Below are 23,566 nucleotides of genomic sequence, written 5' to 3'. Positions count from 1 at the left end.
CCAAGACCCACAATGCCAACTACACTTTTGGAGGAAAATCAACAAACTGTGATTAAAAGCAGTCCATTCTGCTCCGAAGAGATGTAGTTCTTCAAAACTTACAAAAGCTTTTTTTTATTATTCTTTGGGTATAAAAATATGTTTCAACTTCACTTCTGATCTTCACTGAAAGAAGGTAAGATGAAGTGTTTTACTGCATCTTCTGCTTAAAATCAGATTTAGTTTGAAAGAACACTGGTTCAAAATCATCCACTTCCCGTCACACCTTTACATCAGTAGCAATTAAAAACCTTCAAGAGCTTACATATGTAATTATAAGAAACTTACATTCTTCCCCCCACTGCTCAGTGATCGCAGCAGCTTTGTCAGATACTGAAAAACATTCAGCTGGATAGCAGTGCTGCCCATTCTCCTGATAACATTTGTTGACTCCTCTGGGTTTACAGTGTGACGGAGCAGAGCCCATGCCAAAAGCACTGGAGCATGATGTGAGACATCCCCTAACTGCAGCAGCTGACTGTCCATCTCCTGTGCAGAGACGGGACAAAAGCAAAACAACTGAGATCTTCTGAAAGAAGTTTATACTCAGCAAGCATACAGCTGACTGCATCTTCCGCCTAACAGTCACCTTTCCATGCAGGTAACTATTTCAAACATGGAACTGACCAAATTATATGTTTGCAGCCTCGGTCTCATTTTCTGCACTGTCTACTGACTTACAGTTGGTCCAACCTCAGATGTTCTCTGCCCTAAAAGCACCAACACTAAATCTTTTGTTTCATTCCCTTCTGGAAGCTTCGCAATGCCTATCTCTTTGCACAAATCTTTCTTTAGAGAAAGCCCCGGGATAACCAAGGAAATATAAGGGCTAGAGGAATTAATTTAGTTCTTATTTGCTGCAGAATGTTATGTGGATGGTAGTTCCTACACCTGGTCAACAAACCCAAGGACCAGACACTTAGAGACATAATCTTTAAACAGCACTTCTTGGGTAACCTCAGTAAATTCTGTAATGTTAGTGCTGATGAGGGGTTATTCTGCCAGCACTTTACCTGGTGGATGCACTTGTTATTGGCTAACTTGTGCTCTTCCGTCCTGTCATCCAAAGCACGCTCATGGAGGGAGTCAATTTCCATACCTTCCACCAGAATAAGAGCACTAAAGTAGCTACAAGCAGGAGAAGAACAAAAACAAGTAGATCATAAACTTTATTTAAGAATTCAGAGGGGGGGCGGTTTAAAAAATACAAGTGGTCAAAAAACAACCTTTAGTTTGTTTTTGTTCAGCTGTTCTTGGAAGCAATAAGAAATTACATGAAATTACATCCAAATTTTGTCTTGAAATGCTAGTATATGACAGATTACGATCTTCAGAACTACCATTTCTGGTTGAACAGACAAAAAAAGGTCACTGAAATTTGATGATCGCTTTTCCATCTTTGTAACTTTCTGCCACTTGGCAGAATTTTCATTCTGCCTGGCTGCAGCTCCAGTTATGTCCCATGCAGCAACACCAAGACATTACTGACGTTTTGTAAGCAGGCCCACAATAGCTTGATCTGAGGCAACGCAGTTAACAACACAGGTTAGAAAGGGAATGCTAGCCGCCGTGCAGGTAGCAGCCAGACTGCCAGCACAGGACTCTGAAGATGCAGTTTCACTTTGCTACCAGACCACCTAAGAAGGAGTGGCACTCTGTCTTCATTGCCGTTCTTACCAGAGGCAAAATTATATGTAAGATTAAAGCTAGTATATGGATACCTCTCTACTTTGCAATCACACCTTCGCTTTGCCACAAAGCACCAAAGTGACCCAAAAAGCTATTATGCCTTCATCAAGATAAGCTTAGCCTGAAATAGTGGTGCTTTGAAGAGGCAGCAGCAAGAATTATAAATGCTTTTTCCCTGAGGAAAATAATTGGTTTGCTCTGTACTCACTTTACAAACATACACGATACTTACCCAATACGATCCACCAGGTGATCCATGCTCTCATCTACCAAATGTCTGTTGGTTTGTCTAGTGCCAAATCCCTGTTCTTTGAACATCTTTGCAAATGCCAGAAGTTCATCAGGTGCCATTTCGAAGTATGCATAGTAGAGGAAGATGACTTCCAAGAGCATGGACTGTTCACGGAGGCACTGCACAAACCAACGGGAGACCTGACGTTCTGTCTGCACAAGGAAAAGTTCTACCATCATATGTTGAAGCTCACAGGTCAGTCAAAGCAGTTACAAACTGAGAAGTGTTGAAGCATTTCAACAGCTTGTGTAGCCAGCGGTGTGTATCAATGGCAAGGAAAGCCACTATAAATACAGAGTGCTGATGCACACTGTTAGTCTGGATCTGTTAGCCTAGGGCTATCAATGGATTTATCACAAGGAACAATATGTTCCACACAACACTCTCTGTTTCTGAGCAAAGTGTGTTCTCTTAAAGAGAAACATCCTGTTTAACTGTATCTGCACATAGGCATTTTCCACTACACTACATATACAGAAAGACTTTACAAGTTTGATAAATAATGGCAGAAAGAAAATACCATGAGATTTCCATGCGTTTCCCATGTAGGAGCTTCTGCTCTGTACAGCGCTTCAAACTGTTTCCGGTAATTAGGAACTAGTTCCTTGTCCAGTTTTTCAACACACTGGAAGTACTGTGCCTTAAATAAACAAATAAAAGTGAACTTCTCACATGCACCTCACCTGCTTTTTACAATCACAAGTAGACAATTACTACACAACTTAAATATTTAGCCTATTTCAATGACATCACCCCGACAAAAAGGTTTCTTTACTCACTGTGTAAGGGTGCCTCTCATCCTGAAAATAAGTGAGTAGATGGAGGACACAGCGCAGAATGCAGATCCTCTCTTCATAGTAATAGTCAGCAAGCTGTGAATATATAGTGTAATCAATACCAATTTAGTATCCTGTCCAGCTCCCATACACTTTCCATACATTGCCAAGGCCTTCCTCACAAGAATATATAGTGCTCAAACATTACTACAGATGGAGTTTCAACTAAGCAGTTTTTAAGATATCTGGAAAAAAAACCAAACCAATATTTAATTAACTTTACAAAAGTCAATAAAACATGCCCATAGGGATATGTCTATAATTACACTGCTAAGAAACTTGGAAAAGAAAGGCAAAAAGACAGATGATCTCTTGTTCCTCATGCCTGTTACCCTCTGTCAGATATAATCATCAGTCTCCATTTCAGAGTTGTCACTTCAGACAGTAACATAAACCTACAAGCTTTGGAAAACAAGGAGGCGTGTCTGCCCAGCTAAATTCCCTGATACTAAGCCTAAAATTTCCTTTCTATAGCAACTGTTAACACTGTTCAAACCTATAAGCACATCCCCTTATTTCAGAACCAGTTTCTAAAATTTGTTCTTTATATGAAGGAATACCTCAATTATTCCAAGATTTTCTGGATCCATAGAAATAAGGTTGGTTCTCTGTCAACAGATCTTTTCAACAGAAAATACAAATGGAAATGACTAACCTTCAGCATCAGAGCCTGACTCTGCCTTTCATCCTGAAGAACTGTCTGTAAGCAAAACATAACAAAATAAATATTTATTGCAGAAATACCTACCGACAAAATACATGTTCACAAAAAAGACTGACATAAACAAAGGACTTTTTTTTTTTCCATTTCTTTCGGAAAGACAGATTCCAAAAGCACAAACCCAAACCACTCATTTTTAACTACATATTTATTCTTCATCTCCACTCGCTCTCCTTCACAAATCTGTAGCTCTCCTGTACTCCTGACACAGAGAGCCGAGTTCCTGCAGAGAGATCAAAGCAGGAAGAGATACTAGAAAGTTAGGCCTGGATATCTGCTATCACATTCCTTAAAGCAGCATTTGGGCATTGTAATTTCAAAGAAAAGCTACAAAGCCATTTCCAAATAAGAACTCAGACTAACGTGACCATATGCATGAACAAACCACGGGTATTAAGGAAAGATGTGGAGTAAATAGAACATAAATAGGAGCTATGGACCTTCAGTGAGTCCCTTGTTCCTCTGTAATCCTCTTGCAGGTAACACTGTAACAACTGCACACTCTGCTCTTCATCCAGACCCTGGGGGTGGAGAGAGAGGAAAAAAAAAAAAGAGATGCTCTGCAATGAATTAAAGGCAACTGAATCCATTAAAGATGAAGATTCACCCCAAATACTCAGGCAGCTCCTCTCTTCTAAACAAATAACTTCCAAAATATGTGAAAAGAAAACTTTTGCATCAGGCAGATGCTTGCTTTAGTCACCACTTGTTTAAAGCAAAATACATAGGCTTTGATGTCACTTAGATGGAGCCACTTTAACTTCAGCAAAAGGGGCATAACCATCATTCAAATGAAGCTACCGTCCCCAGCCACTGAATTTTAAACTTCCAGCTTGAAGGAACATAACCTTGCAGGTAAACCGACAGTATTTTCAAACATGGCAACCAATTTAAGGGACAGAAGTTTTTAGCTGAGCAATTTCAGATGTCTTGAAAGAACCCGAGACCAAAACCAGGTGGCTGCTTCTGAAAAGCAGGGCCCTTTGCAGCAGAAAGAGATGTTAACCAGAAAAACCAAAGTACCTCATGGTCACTAACCACTTTTGAAAATTTTGACCTACAGCCTCAACATGTACTTCTAAGCTCCTTCAGATTATTTTGAACTGAAAGGAACTTAAGTTTGCCTCTATTCAACATCAACAAGTTTACTTAAATATCAGAATCCAAATAATAATGTATTCCAAGTGCAGGAATAAAATACAATCAGATAGCACCTTCACTCACCAAAAACTTGCTGACCCTCAGACCCAACTCTTTCAGTGGGGCAGCCACATCTTTATCAGCTTTTATTTTTTCTGCTGAAGTTGTACTAAAGAAGAAAGAAATTTTAGTCATTAAAAATGCATGGTTCCAAGGAATGAACTAAATAGCCTTAGTTTTATCATTTTAAACTGAACATTTGCTTTTTCCTCAATGGCCTTTAAATATTTCATACAATATTCTGTAACCTTCTCACCAGACAAAACTCAACACCATTCATAACCTTATTACTATGATAAATGCAGGCTACATTCATTCCACCTGTTCCAATAAGGGAATCCAGTTATCCTTCTGGGATGACTGAGTGTCAGGAGGAGTCACTTCCTCACAGCCTGCATACTTGCACGTAATTGCTTCAGCTCAGCAGAGGCAAGGGTTAAGAGCTACCTAACATTAGTAATGAGAGCAGAAACTGCTGTTGCTTCTTTCTGATCTGTATTTCGTGCCCAGGACGTTATGTGGATTCAGTACTTTTTCTTACTACTCCTCTCCTGAACCTTCAAGTCATGCAAGGACTAATAATCTATTTCTATGTAATCAGGAAGAAATATTCAACATAATACTCTACTTATTTAGGAGACCCTGTTTTAGAGATTAATTTCTAAGATCAGGCAATCACCATACCTTGGCGGTTTATAGTATGAAAGTCCCGCTAACAATCTCTGCCAATGCTTGTTCAATTCTGCTGCAATCTGTGCCTAAAAAAAAGAACCAAATACTACTGAACAGACTCCTCCTCAACATATACTGCCAAGTATCAGATTTGTTAAATTTAAGTTGCAGCAAAGGAATTTCACCACCACAAAGAGAAGGAACAACACAAGACAAGCATTTTTGATTCAGACTGATTCAAAGTACATTATTGTACAAGACAGCTCGCTGCCTTGCCTAATCACAGGAAGGGAGAGAAGATAGGAGGCAATGGACTGGATTCACAACCATTTGGATTTCCAACCTCTGGGCAAATTCTGGAAAACATGGGCTCCATCCCTGCAAATAAGGAAGCAGGCTGTACCACTCATGAATACACCAGGCCAGCCAGCCTAGAAAGTAGCACTCATGTCTTCTCCAGAAGGGAACCACCTTTTCACATACACCCTTCCAGGTAGTTCATGAAGCAGCTATTAACAAGGAATGGAAGAATGAACAAGTGGCAGAGATAAAGGAATAACAATCACACTGAGGGAGAAGAAAAAGCAGCAAAGCACATTTTCACTAAGATACAAAGAGATGTACAAATAATATATTTGGCCATGGAGTCCATTCAGTTATGGGCAAACCTGCTTAGCAAAACAGGGACTTACCGGTTCTCTTAAAGCTGATCTGCCGAGAAGAATTGTCCATAATTCTCTGCTGCTCCTGTAAGCAAAGGGAAAAGGTGGAGAGTATTTTAATGATGAACACTATTTCAGACTGCCATTTAGCTTACCCCTTTTCAAACCCGCAATTACATCAGAGCAGATTGCATTGCAATAGAAGATGTAAGAAAAATGATTTAAGGAACATTAGTTTTTAGCTGTCCAGTTTCCCATGTCCTGGAAGAACCCAGGAAAGTCCCAAAGAGGGTGACAACTGATATAGCAAGACTTGCAAACTCCTGTTAAAGAAGCACCACATTTATATCTGTTTCCTAGCTCAATGTGATTGTGCTACTTGGATGTTTGAGGTTAGTAAAAAGAAACCCAATGAAGCACAGAGCAGTATTTCATGCAGTTACATTTGATGCTCTCCTCCGAACAAATTCTTCTGTAACAGTTTCATCCTCCACTCTAAGTGGAACATAAAACTGGAACTGAAGAACTGCAACACCTTTACAAAAGGTAGAATCATTTGCTGCAGGTCTTCAGAACATTCACCCTCGACTTCTTGTTTCTCCCCAAGTATGCTGCACAAAAGCCAGTCTGCACTATAAGGTACTACAGATCAAATCCTGACCCTGCTACATACATCCAGGAAAAATTAATCTCCCCACAACAGCTCTGAAAAAAGATGTTTACTAAAAAAAATATTTCAGGAACTTAAGAGAAACGATCATTTGTCAGCAGCGTAATCCAAACCAGGAGTTAAACACCACAGCTCCCCACGCAAAGACTATCTACAAAAGCAAGAACACTCATTAACTTATTTTTAGAACAGTACCATCAAAATAACTCATGATGGCAGTGAAAGTCATATGCAACTTCTGACACATGGTGCCACTTAAATGAACAGTGAGACCTATTATTTCCAGTACACCTAACAACATAATTTCCACCAGCTAATTCCTCGATAGTTGGGTGCACCTCCCAGTGTGTAAACTAACGAACCTCTCCGATTCAGTCAGCTGCTGCAGGCGCAACTGCTGCGGCCCACACTGGGCACTGGAAGGCCACTGAATTGTACTGGTAAAAGAACTGCCCAGAACTGAGCACCAGCCCGGCAGAGCCAGCCCTTCTGCTTTTTACCACGTCCTAACCGCTTCAGTCTGTCACAGAGCATGGTTTGGTGCCGGTTTGTTAATTGCTCCGAGACAGCTAAGGAGGCAGAGCGCTCTCCAGGTGATCACACGTGACAGCACAGCAGCGTTGTCCCAGGAGGGCTTACAGGCATTCACTGAATAAGAATCAGACACGTAGGAACGCTCCAGAGCATAAAACGTTACAATAAACGCCAAAAAACGTGTCCAGGGCAAACAAAAGCACCAATCTAAAGTGATGACTGAACTTGGGGTTCAACAAATCGCCTCCTTTACACATCCTCCAGATGGCTACGCTGGCCGCTCTGTCGGCAAAGGGCTGCCCAGCAGGTGAAGCCCAACGGCCCCGGGACCGGCCAAGGCCTGGTCGGCGCCTCCGGGCGGCGTGAGTGGGGCTGCAGCCTCGCCTAAGCGAAGGCTCCTCGCAGAGCTACCGAACGCTCCGCCTGCCACAATATGGCGGAGGAAAAGAAACCCAAGAGCCGCCGAGCAGCCACCGCCGGCCGCGGGGCTGAGCGCCCGGGCTCCCCGCGGGGCGCCTCAGCGAGCGGCACAACGGCGAGAGAGGGGCGGGGCATGGCCTCGCCGCGCGCGCGGGAGGCGGGACCAGGCCGGCGCGGGCCCCTCCGCCGTTAACCCTCCCTGCCCCACCACCTCCCCCCCGCACCGCCCGCCGCCGCCGCCGCCCCCCTCATCCCGCCCCGCGGAGGGTCCCCGCGCGCGGCCGGGATCGGGGCCGCCCTCGCGCCCGCCGTCGCCGCCGCGCCCCCGCACCTCGCGCACAGCCCGCCCGCCGCCATCTTCGCTCCCCTCTCACGTGACCCGCCGCGCTGCGCCCTCCCCCCGCCTCTCCAGCGCCGGCGTCACGTGGGGGCCCCGGCCCGGCCCCGCCCGCGTCATGTGACCGGCGGCAGCGGCAGCATGGCGGCGTCCTGCGAGGTGGGTGCGCGCTCGGTCCCCGGTGCAGCGGGGAAGGCCGCGGCCCCTTGGCGGGACCCGGGGCTCGCCCGGGCAGCGTGCTCCGGCACCTTCCGGGGACTGTGGCGGCTGCCGCGGCTCTCCAGTAGGGAAGCCTGGGGGCAGGGGGGCCGCGCCGGGCGGGGAGGAGGGCCGGTGCTGCAGCCGGACGAGGGCTGCCCGGCCTTCGGCAGCACGCCCGCAGGAGGCTTCCCCGGGCAGCGGGTGACGGGACGGGCAGCGGGTGACGGGACGGGCAGCGGGTGACGGGACGGGCAGCGGGTGACGGGACGGGCAGCGGGTGACGGGACGGGCAGCGGGTGACGGGACGGGCAGCGGGTGACGGGACGGGCAGCGGGTGACGGGACGGGCAGCGGGTGACGGGACGGGCAGCGGGTGACGGGACGGGCAGCGGGTGACGGGACGGGCAGCGGGTGACGGGACGGGCAGCGGGTGACGGGACGGGCAGCGGGTGACGGGACGGGCAGCAACTGCTTCGTCCGGCGGGGGCTGGGTGCGGCGGGCCCCGCGGCAGCTGAAGGGCGGGTGTGGAGGAGGGAACTGCAGCAGGCACAGGAGAATGAAATAACTCGGCACTGAGATAGGCCGTGTTACCGGAGCCCTGCCCTGAGGCGGAATCCCTCCCTGTCTCACGGCCCGGCTGGCCGGCTGCCGTGTCTTGCTGTTGATGCAAGAGCTGGGCTACAACCTTAAAATTGCCGGACCGAGGGGAAGGTCTGTTTCAGCCTTTGGCTAGCATGTGCTACTTACTCTGCCTCTTTTCAAACAAGTCTTAAGCTTCCCCCTCCCCTGTGCTTAGAAATAAGGGGTGGGACCCCAAAACCATTATTAGCTGTAGGTAGATATTGCCCATGCCGCTTCCATTTTAATGACTGTATGATTAATTGTTCTCCCATTCTGTTTAAAAATGAGTTGCAATGGCAAAAAGATTACACTTGGCCTGATTTAGCTGTAAAGCAACAGTAAACCTAATGAAGTTGTTGGGCAATCAAGTATTTCAGGCCAAGGATACCATAAAGCAATGCATTAGCAATTCGGAGTCTTCAGTGCAAAGTCATGAACAACTAAATGCTCCAGAGCCACAGTGCAAGGGAGCTTGATGGTACAAACTTCAATGGTTGCCCAGTAATACTACTACTAAGTTCTTAATCAGCTTTATAATCTGGTGATACCATTCAACACTGGATGAAACCCCAAACCAGAACTTTAAATAAACTTCTAGTCTTCCGTGAGCTAATGTAGATATTAGCCGTGAGCCTGGCAAAACAAAATTTAATAAGTTTATTGCAGATCAGCTTAAGATTAGACCAGAAAGGATGAAGCAATCCAAAGTTTCAGCTGGAGATACCTTATCCAGCAGGGATAGATACAAATGGATCAGCCGTTCTATTGCCAACAGAAATACAGAAACTGATACCTTTAAAGAACCCCAAAGAGGTGCCAGTGTAATGGCGTTGGCTTGTGTATGGTTAAGACATAACATCAGATTACGAAAAAGGAGAAGTAAAGGTTGCCAGAAAGCAATAAATGCTGGTGAGAATTGCATAAGCAATTGCTGGTTGGGAGTGCCCACAGTACTGCAAAGATAAGATGTGATTTAACCCAACAGAGTCATCATGTACATTGCTAATTATCTCAACTATTTATCTTATAGTCCAAAAGTTTAAAGCAAAGTTTAGTTTGGTTGTGAGCCTTGATTCAGAGAAGGGGAAGTGCTGTAAATGCAGTAAGTGTTTGTGAGACAGGGGAGTGAGGGGATATAGAAAACAATGACAGCTTTAGATCATGATCAAGAATGTCTTACAAGGTTTACTTACCCTTGAATTTGAGAGAAATAGTGCATGCCAGAGGTTAGTTAAATAACTTATAAAGTAAGTAAGATAAAGTAAGCATTTTTAGGATGACACTTGCTAATATTTGTCCGTTGTCATTAATGACTAACAGTAAAATATTTCACATATTTGTACACATCTAGAGTCTGCGTAAAGTAGGAGTGTGGGATTCTCACTTGGAAAATGGGAATGAAGGTAGCTGACGGGGAAGAGGCTGTGCGATGAGTTAAAGAGAAATGGAGCCGATATCTTTCTTTAAAGATAAGGAAGAATAAATCAGACTTTTTTATTCATGTATGAAACTGTGTAATAATTACATGATATGGCTACAACACAGCCTAGAGTTAAACAGAAAATTGCCGATATGTCAAGATGGACTAGAAGTGTATTTTAGAATACACTTTTAGAATTTAGAATTGCTGTAGTAGCAAAAGAAATTAAGCTGCTTAATACTAAGGGTGTAATAAACATCCTCTCATGGCTACAGGCAAGATGAGCCCTGTTCATTTTTCTGTGCTCAGATCTCCAGCTTAGCTTGACAGGCAATAGATCAAAATTAGATAAAGTATACCATTTGACTCACCACCCCCAACAATTGTGATATTTTCTTTCCTACTTCTATTGTAAATACTATGCAGCATTATAAAACACCTGCTGCAGTAGTAAAGTATTCAATCATAACACCAGTGACAGAAGGAGAGAAAGGTACGTCGAGGGTTCTGCACACCAGTGGGAGGAGAAATATTTAATAAAAGGAGGAACATTCTGGAAAAACATACAGTGAAAACTACCTACAAAATTAGGTTCCCAAGTTACCTTTACACTTTTAAATTAACTATCCTTCAAATTCACACATCACAGTGACCCTTCTGGGAATATTCATGGCTTATTTGCTTCACATTTCAGTTCAAAGACACTGCAACAGAAATATTTGAAACTGAGTATCTGTATCTGAGTACTCCGGTGTTTCTGCCACTGCAGGCTGACCTCTCGGACTCTCAGAGGAAGCTACTGGTTTTGGATGACCATTACCTCATTGGTTTTTGGGGGTTTTTATCCACCTGTGTGTTGACATTAACAATTGGCACATAATTATCAGTTTAAATTAAGCTTAAGACCAAAACAACTGTGTGAAAGCTTTAGCTTTTCTAGCAGTCACTTTAATTGTTTGCTTTTTTTTTTTTTTTTTTTTAATAGGGATTGCAGTAGCATGAAAAGGAGTTCTTCCTAATGGACAACTATTGAGCACATCGGGGACTCCTGAGAAAGATTTTGAAAGCTTGAGCCACATTGGACTGGAATCATGTTAAACAAGCCAGTGCTGGTGGAATCCCTGATCGTGTTGATCATTGTTCTCTTTGTGCACACAGTGGTGTGGGACCGGTACTCTTGGTGTGCTGTCGCTCTCGCCATCCAGGCTTTTTATGTCCAATTCAAATGGGACCGTCTGCTCCAGCTGGGGGGGGCTGTATTCCAGTTCCGTGCAGCAGCAAACAGCGGCCTCCTGCCAGCCAGCATGGTCATTCCCTTGCTGGGCATAGTGATGAAGGAGAGGTGCAAGTCTGCTGGCATTGTGTACTTCGAACGTTTTGGAATAGTCGTAGCTTCCACTGGCATGCTGGTTGCTCTCTTTCTGTCTGTGATAGCAGTTGGCATCACAAAACCTGTGCCAACCAACACTTGCATACTTACTGGTGTTGCTGGCAGTGTAATTATCTATACCATGAAGCACTCTTTGACTGTTTCAGAAGTGATAGAGGTCCTAGAAGTGCTGCTAATATTTGTCTACCTCAGTATGATCTTGCTGTACTTGTTGCCGCGATGTTTCACTCCTGGAGAAGCATTGCTAGTTCTTGGAGGTATAAGTTTCGTTCTCAATCAGCTCATTAAACGCTCCCTGAATGTAATTGAGGGCAGAGGTGATCCCATAGACTTTTTCCTTCTGGTAGCTGTTGTTGGAGTTGTTCTTCTTGGGCTTTTTTTCACTGTGCTCTTCATTTTCATGGATTCGGGTACGTGGATCTCCTCCATGTTTTTCCACATGATGACAGCGGTGCTAGGCTTAGGGGTCATCATGCCTTGGCTGTACAGACTGATCCAGAGGAACCCTTTGTTCTGGCTGCTCCAGTTTCTGTTTCAGACCCAGACAAGAGTTTACCTTCTTGTATATTGGTCCTTTTTGGCTGCTTCGGCGTGTGGTGTAGTTTTCTACCAGAATGCTAAGAGATCATCTGAATCTAAAAAACACCAGGCCTCAACTATAACCAGGAAATATTTCCATTTCATTGTTGTAGCTACTTACGTTCCTGGACTAATTTATGACCGCCAGCTTCTCTACGTTGCGGCAGTACTGTGTCTGGCAGTGTTTGTCATCTTAGAGTATATTCGGTACTTCAGGATCAAACCATTTGGCCAAACCCTTAGGCATCTGCTGTCTCTCTTCTTGGATGAAAGAGACAGCGGACCTCTAATCTTGACTCATATTTATCTCCTCCTTGGCATGTCCCTCCCAGTGTGGTTGTTCCCCAGATCTTGTGCTCCTAAAGGTACCTTGCCTGGGGCAGGGGCACTGGTCCCCTACTCTGGGGTACTGGCAGTCGGGGTAGGAGACACCATTGCCTCCATTTTTGGCAGCACGGTGGGGGAAATCAAGTGGCCAGGAACAAAGAAGACCTTTGAAGGGACAATGACTGCTATTTTTGCCCAGATCATTGCTGTGGCTCTTATTCTGATTTTTGACAGCAGTGTGAACCTCAACTCCAGCTATGCCTGGATTCTGGCATCTGTGACCTTAGTTTCACTTTTGGAAGCTTATACCACCCAAATTGATAATCTGCTGTTGCCTCTCTACCTCCAGATAATGTTTATGGCATAGCAGTGTTTCTAGGAACAGAGGTTCCTCCCTTTCTAGAGAGAAGTGGTAACAGAATATGCACAGCCAGGAGAGCTCAAAGCTGATATAAACACTGCTTTTGGTACAGCAGATAAAATTGTTCAAAGCAGAAATGAAAAAGACCTATTTAAAATAAAGGTTTTGGTTTGGTCTTGGTTTTTTTCCCCCCATTTAAAACACCATGAGTTGCTTTATGTTCTCACAGGAACACAAGCATAACTGATAAAAACAGCATTTGTGTTTAATAATCCAGTTTAAGTTTCTTCTGGGTGCCCAGAGGCAAAGGAAGTAGAGGCAGAAGAGGTAAGTCAATTAGGAAAAAAAGAAATAGAAAAATATGCAAACCTCTCAGATGTTGCCACCTCTGTATCTTATCGGAGCCAAAACTCGTTTTGCTGTACTGAGTCCTGCCATCTTGTACTACTGAATACGTGAACTCTGTGTTTCTGTATAGGCACAATGTAAAGCATGTTTTAGAACAGGGGTGGCCGCACAGAGTGAGTACAACTGTCCAGATGTAGCCGGTCACTGTCGGCAAGAGCCGCGCTAACGCACTGCGGTGCACGGATGCAACTTCAGACTCGGGAGCTGCAATAGCTCTGCTCGCCCAGGGCAGGCAGGGGAGGTTTGCGAATGTAAGAGACTGTTTATTCCAAACAGCGCTAACGAGGGTTGCAGTTTTAGCCCTGAAGGTTTATGCAACAAGAAGAATGTTTTTTCTTCTTCCAGATCTTAATCTCTAGATTCACGTGGAATAATATTCAATATAGGAGAAGAAGCTAAGCGAAATCACAGATAAAACTAATTACACATTAATAACAAAAGCAGAAAAATCTGTTAAAGTCAATAAACTTTTCTAATACTACTGCAGTTTTCTACTTTTCACATTTTTTCAGCTAGATATCTAATCAATTTATAAAAATGCTTCTATCAACAAATTGAGTAAAGCCATTTAACTGTGTCCATTTAATTAAAATAACTACCATTTTGTGGCCAAAAAAACCCACCTAATTTTTACATATTGAACACTTCTGTATTGACGATATCTTCTCGCCAGTTTGCCAGGTGTCCATTAGAGCAAAACAGGGCTCTTGTCTGCAGGAAGGAGTTTTAACTCCTGACGCTTCTTTGACTCACTTCTGTGAACAGTTTTGTGCGAGCCCAAGCTCACGCAGCACACAGTACGGTCCCTGCCCTGGTCTCCATCTCAGGGCTGAGAGCAAGACCAGGGTGGAGGTGAAGCTGCTGCTGTGGGCCAGCGGAGCCGGCCCCAGGAGCCGATGTTGTGTTTGTCCCTGCGGAGCAGAGCGTGGCCCAAGGCACCCACCGCCTGCCTGGGGTCGGTGCTGCTTCTCCTGAGGGTCAGCACCGGCCCGTCGGCTGTGGTTAGTAACGCAGTGAGTACTCGGGTACTCTTTGTAGGAAACCAAACTCCCTAACTGCGCTGGGCTGAGCTTCCTTGGCATCCAACAGGAGACCCGGCAAATCCCCTCCAGCTCCTTCCTTTCATTTACGCGCTTGAGCTGGATGGTGTGTGCTGCGGGGCGCGGTGGTGTGAGAGAGAATCTCTGATAAACCATCACTCTGCAGCTGGAAGGTGCCATTTCAGATCAACTCTTCCAATGGAAAGGGACAGAAAAAGCTTCAGCTGCTTCTGTCACAACCCACAGCCCTCACCGCGGATGCCACAGAACAGCGCCAGGGGCGAAGGGACCCGCTCTCCCCCCACCCACTCTCCGGGCACAGCAGTGACCTGGGGCACAGCGTCCCCGCGCTAGCCATTACCCTGCGGACCCCCGGCCCCTGTGGGCCCCCCCCCTGCAGCAGCTGGCAGCTGTGTGGGACCCGCCTGCCCTGTCTAGCAAAGCCCGAAGGCTGGAAGGAAACCTCCCCCCTACAGGAACCCCACTTGACTATCTCACACCAAGAGCCAGGGCTGGGCAGTACCTCCACCATGGCTCGTGCCAGGCTCCAGGCAGCCTCGAGGCGGCCGTGATGCAGTCGGTGTGCCGATGGCACCAGGCTCGCACCCCAGGGCCACTGCTGTCACGGACGCTGGGCTCCCGCTGAGGTCAGGACACGGCCCTGAGCTCGGGCTGCACCTTGCTCTGCCTGGGTGTGGCTTCGTGGGGTTTGGGGACGGTAACCGGCCCCGTATACCATGGGAGTGCCACAGCTTGGTGCTGGCCACAGCCATCAGGAGAAGGTCGCACTGCGCCTTCCTTGAAGATGAGGGAGATGAAAAGGAGAATTTCTATTTTTTTTTATTTAAATGTTAGGAGTTTGGGGGGTTTTGCTTTCATTGTTTCAACATCAGTCTTTAGGAATTCTAATATTTTTAGTCAACACACCCAGAGATCACACTTTGCTACAGTCTTCTAGAAATACTTGTAAAATTCCTGCTTCATTTCACCCACAATAGGATTATTTTTAATCACTGTTACTCAAACAACAGGACAGAGACCCAAGGGTAAAAGTCAGCCACCCTCGCAGGATGCATTGCCTGCACTGCTGGAATCAGCACAGCCGAGAAACGCACTAGGCGAGCTCCTGACTTGAACAGAAGAAAATACTGACCATCTGCAAGGAGAAATACTTCTTAACTGGTCCCAGTCAAGGTGCAATGGTCTTTAATGGCCTATTCTCAAGACTGGAGAAGTTTTCTCACCAAAAGGATGGGGTGACTTCTCACACCAGTAAGGCTCACGCTGCAGCAGAAGCGTCTGTCTGGTGTGTTCAGCTGTGCCGGGGATTGTCGTTCTGAGAAAAGGGCGAATTAACCTTGGGAGCTGACCCAGCCAGAGTTGTGTTTAAAGGGAACGCGAACAGAAAGGAATATTGATCAGCTATTGACTCCAGACGCCAACCACTAGCTTCAAGTGTAGAGCGATGGAAAAGGCAGTTCAGGAGTTGGCTGGAGCCTGGGAAGTGAGAAAGAGGGAAAACCAAAACTTCAGAGGCTATTCCAGCTCTGCAGGTACGAAATCAGCGCTAACTACCAACAGACCCGTGTGACAGGCAAGACCAATGACAAAAGGTGATCCTGGCTATTGCAGCAAAAAGGCTCTACCCTCCTGAGCTGCCTGTCAGGATGCGACCTTACCAGTTCTCTTTGCTCCAGCTGGTGTCTTTGGCTTCCATCACGTGGAAGGTGAACGCATGGCGAGAAGACTCTGAGCTGTTGAGCTCACTCTTATGGACAACTTCACCGTGGATGAGAATGAGCCCACCTGTTTGAAAAAAAAACACCTGTACTGCTCTTTTTTTCAAATCGTGAGTGCCATCTTTAAAATATAAGGGAAGTTACAAGTGTTAAAATGCCAGTTTAGCTCCCTTGTTTTTTCTTGTGCTGCAAAGCAGAAACATTTGGGGGTTGTTTGTACCTTTACTTATAGGCAGAGGTATGAACTGGCTGTTGTCATAGGCCGGCTCTGACCCTACAAACTCTACACAGGTTGAGGAACCTGGAGCTGCACGGACCATTCTCCGGTTAATTCCACCTGCAAATCCAAAGAATAAGCAAACACATGAAAATTAAACAGCTAGCCACACTCCGCACAGCAGAGAAATGGTACCTGTGATTTCTCTTGGCAGTGACAGGAACCTTATTGTAGTACATTCAATTTTTCTTTAGTAATTTGGGTGGGGTTTCCATTAAGCAAAGATTTAGGATTTCCCAGCTGTGGCAGAAACTGATAAACACCTGCCTTTTTCGCATTTCTGGCTCTTTCCGTGCATTGCAACATAGCCCTTCAGGAACACAAATAGGCATACACTTACGCAAAGCCAACCTTTCATCCATTTCTCCTTTCTAAGAGAGCAGAAACTGTCATCAGAGTGCAGCTGACTCTAGAATTTATGAGGGATGAGCACCTTAAAAATCTTAAAAGCACTATGCTTGCACTCACTGAGCCAATGCTTAGGCAAGCAACAGTTTAAAGCTGATTAGCGTACCCTAGAGTTAGTGAAAAAACAGAGGACTCTGCTGGTAACCCAGCAGCGGTTGCACACAGAGCAACCTTTGCAGTAAATGCAGGAATGTCCTTTCCACAAACAAGGGCAGTGGCACGCTCCCGCGGGCAGCGTGCGATGCAGGGAGCGTAACTCTGCCCGTGCTTCCCTCCACCCTTCAGCCTGAAGATGCCACGCGGTGCCATGGCACACACCAAACACCACGACTCTTACTGGTGTGAGAGCCGGGAATGAACCACAGGCAGCCGTTCTCCCGCGTGGCATCCTCCAGGGCGATCCAGAACCCCAGGATTCTGCCCAGAGGCTCCGTGTGCAGGAAGGTGGCATCCTGGTGTGGTGTCACTGCAACGAGAGACAGTCGTGAGGGTCTTCGATGCCTGAGGAGCTCAGTAGCCCTGGGACGGGAGGCTTGTGTCTCCCTGACCTACCCTGCCCACCCATCCACTGTACACATTAAATGTCACATTAAAATGCCACCTCTCAGTAAAAGTAGCTCTTTGTTCAAGCTGGATATGATGCAGAAACATTTCTGGAAAACATGGATGCTTTTTAATAATTTTCAGGTTTGGACCACAAAACTCAGGCTTAAGTGTGATTGTGAGCTTCTCCTGGTAACGTTCCTCTCCTGAAGGAGCGTTACCCACGGTGCGAGGCACAGGTAATACAAAGCTCACCTTCACCGCCGATGCCAGGCTGCTGCAAGGAAAGAAAAGTGATGTGTGAAGAGAAGAGTTTCACAGCTGCCCACCCAACAGGGTCTGGTTTCTTGAGTGACAAGTGCCTTGAATTACTGTACCTTGAAGATATACATGCTTTGCACAACTACCGGTCTCTCAAGGCCTAGTTTTCTTCCCAATTCCTGCAAGAAAACCTTCCAAGATTTAACTCTGCTGTTTTCTGCACACTATAAAACATTATTCCCTGAAGACATTTAAAGTTTCCTTTCACAGACAAAAATCACTATCATTGGGAGTCTAAAAATTAAGATTAGCTACTCTGTAATTTATATTTTCCCCCAGATCATTCTAGGAAACAGTAACAGCTCACCTGCACCTTGGAGGAGTGGGTGATTTGCTTGAAGACAGGATCATAAGCATGCAAAGCTAAGGGGAAAGAAACGGTTCAGTGAAGATTGCATTGACAGAGGGAGCTGGCAGCGCTCGGGGATGAGCTGCAGAGGCAACAGCCGAGCAAGATAAATTGCAGCCAGTAACTTTCATCCCTCCCAAAAATGGTTACACGTGGCTTATCAGCCTAAGGCGATACAACACTTGTAGATTTGTACAATCTTCTTTAGAGACCAAAAATATAATCAGTCACTAGCCACAAACCGCAGCTCTAGAAAAAACAGCGTATAACAGAGCAAACAAAAGCGGAGTATTGTGTGATTAAGTATTATATTATGCAAATGCTAGCACAACAACTGCTATACATGACCCTGAGGCGCACAGTGAATTCACCCTTTAAAACTGAACACAGTTCTTGGGACCTACAAAACAAGTAATTACTGCAGAAATGACCTCGGGCTCATCCCGGGTCCCTCGGCAGCGCACCGCAGCCCGCACGCCCTGGCGCAGGTGCCGGCCGCAGCCCCGCTCTGACAGCGCCACGAGGCCGGATGGTGCCTCCAGCTCGTGGTGACCAGACGGGCCACGAGGACACATGTGGGTCTGGCAGGGGCTGCTCCCGGGCAAGGGGTGAGGCTGGGCTCAGCCAAAAGGGGTAACTGCAAAAAAATCAGCCTAGAGATGCCTCTCCCAGTGCCGAGTTGCCGAGTCAGTGGGCAGCTACAGTTGTTTTCACTTCCCCTGGGGAAAAGCTGAAGTACAGCAGCATGGCAGGCGGGCTGGGGGGGAAGAGTGTTTTTCTGAGAAAACCAGAGAACCAAGAACTCTCCGTACTGAATTTCCAAGGTTAGCGAAGTTTAATCTGAACAAGCTTCAAGTGCAGTGAATCCTGCTCTCATCTTCCACATTTTGTTTGAAAACAAAAGGGATCAAAATGCAAGTCCAGTTGCTGGGAGAGAGGAAATAGGTCAAAGTGAAACCAGTAAGGGTAAAGAAAAGATGCTGGTGACACCAAAGGAGGGAGGACAGCTTCAGCAGCAGCAGCCCGCCACTGCACGGGACAGGAGAGACAGTTTGATCTGTGCTGAGAGTGACCAGTCGTCGTGGTCAGTCTGTTAGAGCAGTCTCTTGCATAAAAGAGAAAAAGAGACAAGGGCTGAAGTCCAAACTTTCACATGTCAGTGCCTCCAAGCTATGCATGGCTGAAAAACCTCCCAGGAGGGTTTTTGTGAAAAGGATCATAATGGAAGATTTCAGTCCTTTGACAGCAGAGAGTGAGGGGCAGCGCTGGGAGAACAGCGGAGAGCGGCAGAGCGACGCGAGCAAGAGCAGACTGACGAGCAGAAATCAAGTTGAAGAATTTAATGCAGAAACCCGAAGCAAAACAGCCCGGGGCTGCAAAGATAGAGCAGCACAGCCACAACGGCGAGAGGGGCGAGGGGCGCAGTATTCGATGTAGCCCTCGCCCGGCGGCTGGGAGAAGCCATGGCAGAGGGACGCCACTCCTCGGCGCAGAACGGCTTCAGCTCAGTGGCCACGGTTATTTATAGCGCATAGGTCTGAAGAAATCCTTGAGTCTGAAAACCACATCCCTTCCATCCCTCCCTTGAAAACCCCCGCCCTTTAAACATACCGTGGCCAATCTTGCTGACAGATTTCTCCTTTGGAATTCGGAAGTTACCTACAAAACAAAACCAGAACTTAATGTTTGTAAAGCAGGAACCGTCCCTAGAGCTGGAAACGGGCTGCCAGCCCCTCACCAGCCTTCTCCTGTCCCCTCCCTGTGGTTGTCTCCAGCCAGGGCTTACCTCTCTCATCCAAAACACCTTTCTCAAAGAAGAATCTAATCTTGTCTCCACTGGTTAGGAAATAATCCGAACTACCCTGCCAGGGATAAGAGTCCAATAAAGATACATTCATTTATGCTTTTACAAGGATACTTCTATTGAAGCATTAATACTCACCTGCATCTTTTTCCCCATCAAGCCGCAGCATAAGCAAAACAGAGTCAATAGAAATCACTCATAAAAAGGTTTTCCACCATGCTAAATGTCTTGGCATTGATATAGGACTTTACAAGAACCTCTCACAAAGAGCCTACCCTTGCTTTTCTTTTGTTGGCTGCCTGGAAAATAACCTCTTTTCTCTCTGCAGAACAAGTCCAAAGCAATCTGCGAAAGCTGCTTGTGGCTGGCAGGGGCCACAGCTGCAGGGGCTGAAAGCACAGCAGCGCCATGGCACACCTCCCCCTTCGCCCCCTGGTAAGCCCACCACCCAACAGTGGTAGAAAGCTGGAGAGCAAGTGCCTCTCACAGGGTTATGTTGCGTTCCCGCGGCGTAAATCCCGAGCAGCCCTTTGCCGGTCCCCAGCCCTGTGGCCAGGACAGCCCTGCCTCGGTACCTGCTCCTGGAGCTGCTCCTGCTCCTTGGTGGAGAACTCGGTGCGGCAGTGTGGCGGCACTTCCATCTCCGCTACGATTCTCTGAATCTGGTTCCTCATGCTGTCACACTCCTCTGCAGTAAAAAACCGCTCTAGGACAAGGAAGCCATCCTTGTGGAACTGGAAGAGATGGGGTGGCTGCTTTCCTCCAGGGTCCTCGGGGGAAGCAGCACAAAGCAAGAGAAAACAGTTCTGGCCCCTCGTTGAGCCTCAGCTCAGTGTAAAAGCATCCTGACTTCAGCTCTGAGCTGGGCAACGCGCTCTTAACTTTTAATTTCAGGAGGGATTTCTGTTGTAAAAAAGATAGTTTGTTAACAGGCTGGGATTCCACACAGCTGAGAACACGTCTCAGCCCTGCAGTCCATGAAGCAGAGGAGGTACCATCACTAGAGCCCCTGTGGTTTGAGGATATCTTATGGAAAATGTGCAGCCAGCAACCTTCACATTACAAAGCTCGCTAACACAACAGAGCAGCTGTACCTGTACCCCAGATAACAAGGTTCCTCCACCAGCCCGACAGCATTGTTTCCTCTACCGGAAAAATCCCCGGGGTGATTTCTCACAGGCGACCACACAACCTCTTACAAAATGAAGCGACCTCTGTCACCACTGCTGTTTCTTTGTATAGAATACCCTGAGGATTATCCCTTGGCAGGCAGATTTCCAGTTCAGGGATGAGAGCCGGGCAGCGCAGGCAGAAGGGCAAGACAGAATTTCCCCCCAGAGCTGTGTGGTAGCGGTCTCCCTCTGGAAGAGCTCGTAGCCACCACAGGGCCCTCACACACTCAAAAGAATGTAACGTGAGAAGCTGAGAAGACCATAAAGTGTTTGTAAAGCAAATCTTTGCTGGTCCTGACCAAAGGTGTACCTGAGGAGCAGCGTCCCCCACCCCGTACAGCAGCCACTCCCCCCGCAGCACAGCCCCTTACCTGCTGGAGCTGGCCCTGGGTCACCGACGCCATCGGGCAGGAGGTGCCAGCACCCGCCAGCAGCACCACGACGCCAGCCGGGCACTGCGGGCTGCCCGCTGGGCTCCTCACGGAGCCTCTGCCAGCACGTGACGGGCGGCAGCGCGGGGCAGCCACCGCCACCACCGCAGCCACGTGCTTCTGCCGGGGGCACCCGGGGCTGCCCTTTGGCTCCCGGCGCTAACAAAGTGCACAAGAATGTTCTGCTCAAGTGCAGTCACACACTTGATTCACTTCACTGCAGGGAGGAATCACTGTTTTAAATAATAACTCAGATTTAAAAATAAAGCAGCTAAGCTGGTAAACACAGTGATAAAATAAGGCAAGTAAAATAAGAATCAAGTGGGATGAAAAGGTCTAAGAGTTTTTAAACAAATTTAAAGTGGTGCTCCAGGCTCCTAGAGCCCTTTTGCTCAGGCAGCCAGTCCTGCCAGAGCTTCAGCGCCTGAAAGGGGCTCCTGCACCCCAGGAGGTGACAATGTCAGACTAAAAGGTGTTAAAGCTAAAGAGCTCTCACAAAGGGCTCGGTAGAATTCCTAGAGAATACATCTACTATTTTCACTCACAGATGTTCTTTGGCAATTTACACTTTGATTTACTCAGTTCATCCTCCTGCAGCTCCAAATGTGCACATAAATGCATAAACCCAAAGACACAGCTGAAACCAGAGAGAAAAAGCAGAAATCTGGTCTAAAAAACCAGAAGAAGAGATGCCAGCCCAGCAGCAGTGCCCCCAGCCAACACACCCCTCCCATCACACAGGAATCCCTGGGGAAGATTCTTCTCTCTGGAGAAAAACGTGTTTGGCTCTTGCAGGCAACACCAAAAGCATCCTTTCAGCAGCACTCCACAACGAACATCACAGGGGCAGCTTCACGCATCACTCTGAAAGAAAACCCAACAAAATGAGTGAGTGCAAAATGCTCATGGGAAAGTGTTTACTTCCAAATATATTTGCTAGCAACTGAAAATCCATCTTAAAGAGATGTTGCTTGAAAAAATAGCGAAAATAAACTCTGGATAAAAATCCCTCCCCATCTCATTCAAATCTTTTTTTTTTGTTTGCTTTTTAATAAAAAGGGCATTCATTGGTTTAATTGGAAAACATCTATTCTTTTTGATCATTTACAGCTCGTTTTCAAGCTTCTCTTTGCACACAAGAGGATATAAGTTCAGTAGTTTAAAAAGCTAGATTTTGCCAGAGAAGTTATTCACTGGGCTGCAAACATGGAAGGGAAACAATCAGCCTCCAATGCTGAAAAAAAATGATCAATTAGTTCCTCATCCCTGTTAACAGACTCTGACCAACTGATGGAGGCAAATGTTTTTAAGAAAGATGTGTAAACACCGGAAAAAAATCCTGCTGTAGCTATTGCCTGTAGGTTGATCTCACCAGGACCCACCTCAGGCTTCACCAGGAGGCAGCAATCCCAGAGCACCACGTGTTCTGCACACTCGCACCACTCCTCAACCCCTCTGTTACCCCCGTCATTCCTGAGGTCACGTACTTCTCATCCCCAGTCATTTTTTTCCCCAGCAATTTAGCACGTCATCATCTCCACTCCCCACCTTACGCACACGTGATGACTTCATGAGCTGGTTTAGTCCATACGCATGGCAGCAAACCACAACTTTCCTGCTCCACGGATTGTTTTGAAGCAATATAAACAGCAGGCTGCAGCATGCAACACAGCAAGGACCAGCAGATAACTGACCGAGTGACCCGTCTTGGTTGCAGGAGCATTCCTCAGTGGCTGTCCTTAGGAGTTCTCTCGTTCTTTGCCATGCCAGACATGCTCCTATTTCGAGGCTTAAAAAGAGCTTTTCAGCAAGAGGAAAACCACCCCCACCACATAATGCCCTAAAAAAGTCAGAGAGAAGGATGCCCCCTTTGTAAAGACCTTCTTTTCCAGTAAGTTTAAATAAGGAAGGTAGAAAGTACTCGGACAAAACTAGGAAACAGCCTCCTTTTCCTTCCCTTCCTCCCCCTCCAAGAGCTCTTTTGCAGCCTGTCAACAGCATTTGCTCCTGCCAGCTCCACAAGAAAATCGCACTCCTGGCAAACTCCGTTGGAGGCTGCCAGAGCCCATCCCGTGTCTTTACAAAAGGCACAGGAGCGAGTGA

The 23,566-nt window shown here is 46.7% G+C and overlaps 3 protein-coding genes across 5 annotated transcripts in view; 1 reads left to right on the top strand and 2 right to left on the bottom strand.

The window, feature by feature from the left end:
- NUP188 (nucleoporin 188) overlaps window positions 1-8,162 on the bottom strand; it is a 29,408-nt gene extending 21,246 nt beyond the window's left edge. Inside the window, exons 1-11 of the mRNA XM_055720914.1 lie at window positions 8,067-8,162; window positions 6,142-6,196; window positions 5,462-5,535; window positions 4,802-4,886; window positions 4,018-4,098; window positions 3,512-3,556; window positions 2,800-2,892; window positions 2,541-2,660; window positions 1,961-2,172; window positions 1,053-1,167; window positions 328-528 (exon numbers count right to left, since the gene is read on the bottom strand). Coding sequence (XP_055576889.1) covers window positions 328-528; window positions 1,053-1,167; window positions 1,961-2,172; window positions 2,541-2,660; window positions 2,800-2,892; window positions 3,512-3,556; window positions 4,018-4,098; window positions 4,802-4,886; window positions 5,462-5,535; window positions 6,142-6,196; window positions 8,067-8,092 — 1,107 coding nt within the window. The 5' untranslated portion in view covers window positions 8,093-8,162. The remainder of the gene's footprint in view (window positions 1-327; window positions 529-1,052; window positions 1,168-1,960; window positions 2,173-2,540; window positions 2,661-2,799; window positions 2,893-3,511; window positions 3,557-4,017; window positions 4,099-4,801; window positions 4,887-5,461; window positions 5,536-6,141; window positions 6,197-8,066) is intronic.
- On the top strand, window positions 8,093-13,860 carry DOLK (dolichol kinase). The gene is made up of 2 exons (XM_055721022.1): window positions 8,093-8,231; window positions 11,300-13,860. Exon 2 carries the CDS (start codon window positions 11,406-11,408, stop codon window positions 12,975-12,977), a length of 1,572 nt encoding a protein of 523 aa, XP_055576997.1. The 5' UTR covers window positions 8,093-8,231; window positions 11,300-11,405; the 3' UTR covers window positions 12,978-13,860.
- A 1,381-nt stretch (window positions 13,861-15,241) lies between these two features.
- On the bottom strand, window positions 15,242-21,581 carry PHYHD1 (phytanoyl-CoA dioxygenase domain containing 1). 3 transcript variants are annotated; one of them, XM_055721060.1, is made up of 11 exons: window positions 21,404-21,581; window positions 20,436-20,594; window positions 19,843-19,918; window positions 19,668-19,715; window positions 18,015-18,070; window positions 17,764-17,826; window positions 17,642-17,660; window positions 17,181-17,309; window positions 16,379-16,495; window positions 16,099-16,225; window positions 15,242-15,916 (listed from the first exon to the last, which is right to left on the bottom strand). In XM_055721060.1, exons 1-11 carry the CDS (start codon window positions 21,434-21,436, stop codon window positions 15,871-15,873), a joined length of 873 nt encoding a protein of 290 aa, XP_055577035.1. In that variant the 5' UTR covers window positions 21,437-21,581; the 3' UTR covers window positions 15,242-15,870. The 3 variants fall into 3 exon arrangements, with proteins under 3 accessions (XP_055577035.1, XP_055577034.1, XP_055577036.1); XM_055721059.1 differs by having other exon boundaries at window positions 17,642-17,663; window positions 21,404-21,579; XM_055721061.1 differs by lacking the exon at window positions 21,404-21,581 and adding an exon at window positions 20,955-21,364 and having other exon boundaries at window positions 17,642-17,663.
- Window positions 21,582-23,566: the final 1,985 nt, after the last annotated feature.

The sequence above is a fragment of the Falco cherrug genome, chromosome 9 (assembly GCF_023634085.1).
Source record: "Falco cherrug isolate bFalChe1 chromosome 9, bFalChe1.pri, whole genome shotgun sequence".
Classification (NCBI taxonomy): Eukaryota; Metazoa; Chordata; class Aves; order Falconiformes; family Falconidae; genus Falco; species Falco cherrug.
The sequence above is the reverse complement of the archived record's forward strand: the minus strand, read 5'-3'. Positions and strand labels throughout refer to the sequence as shown.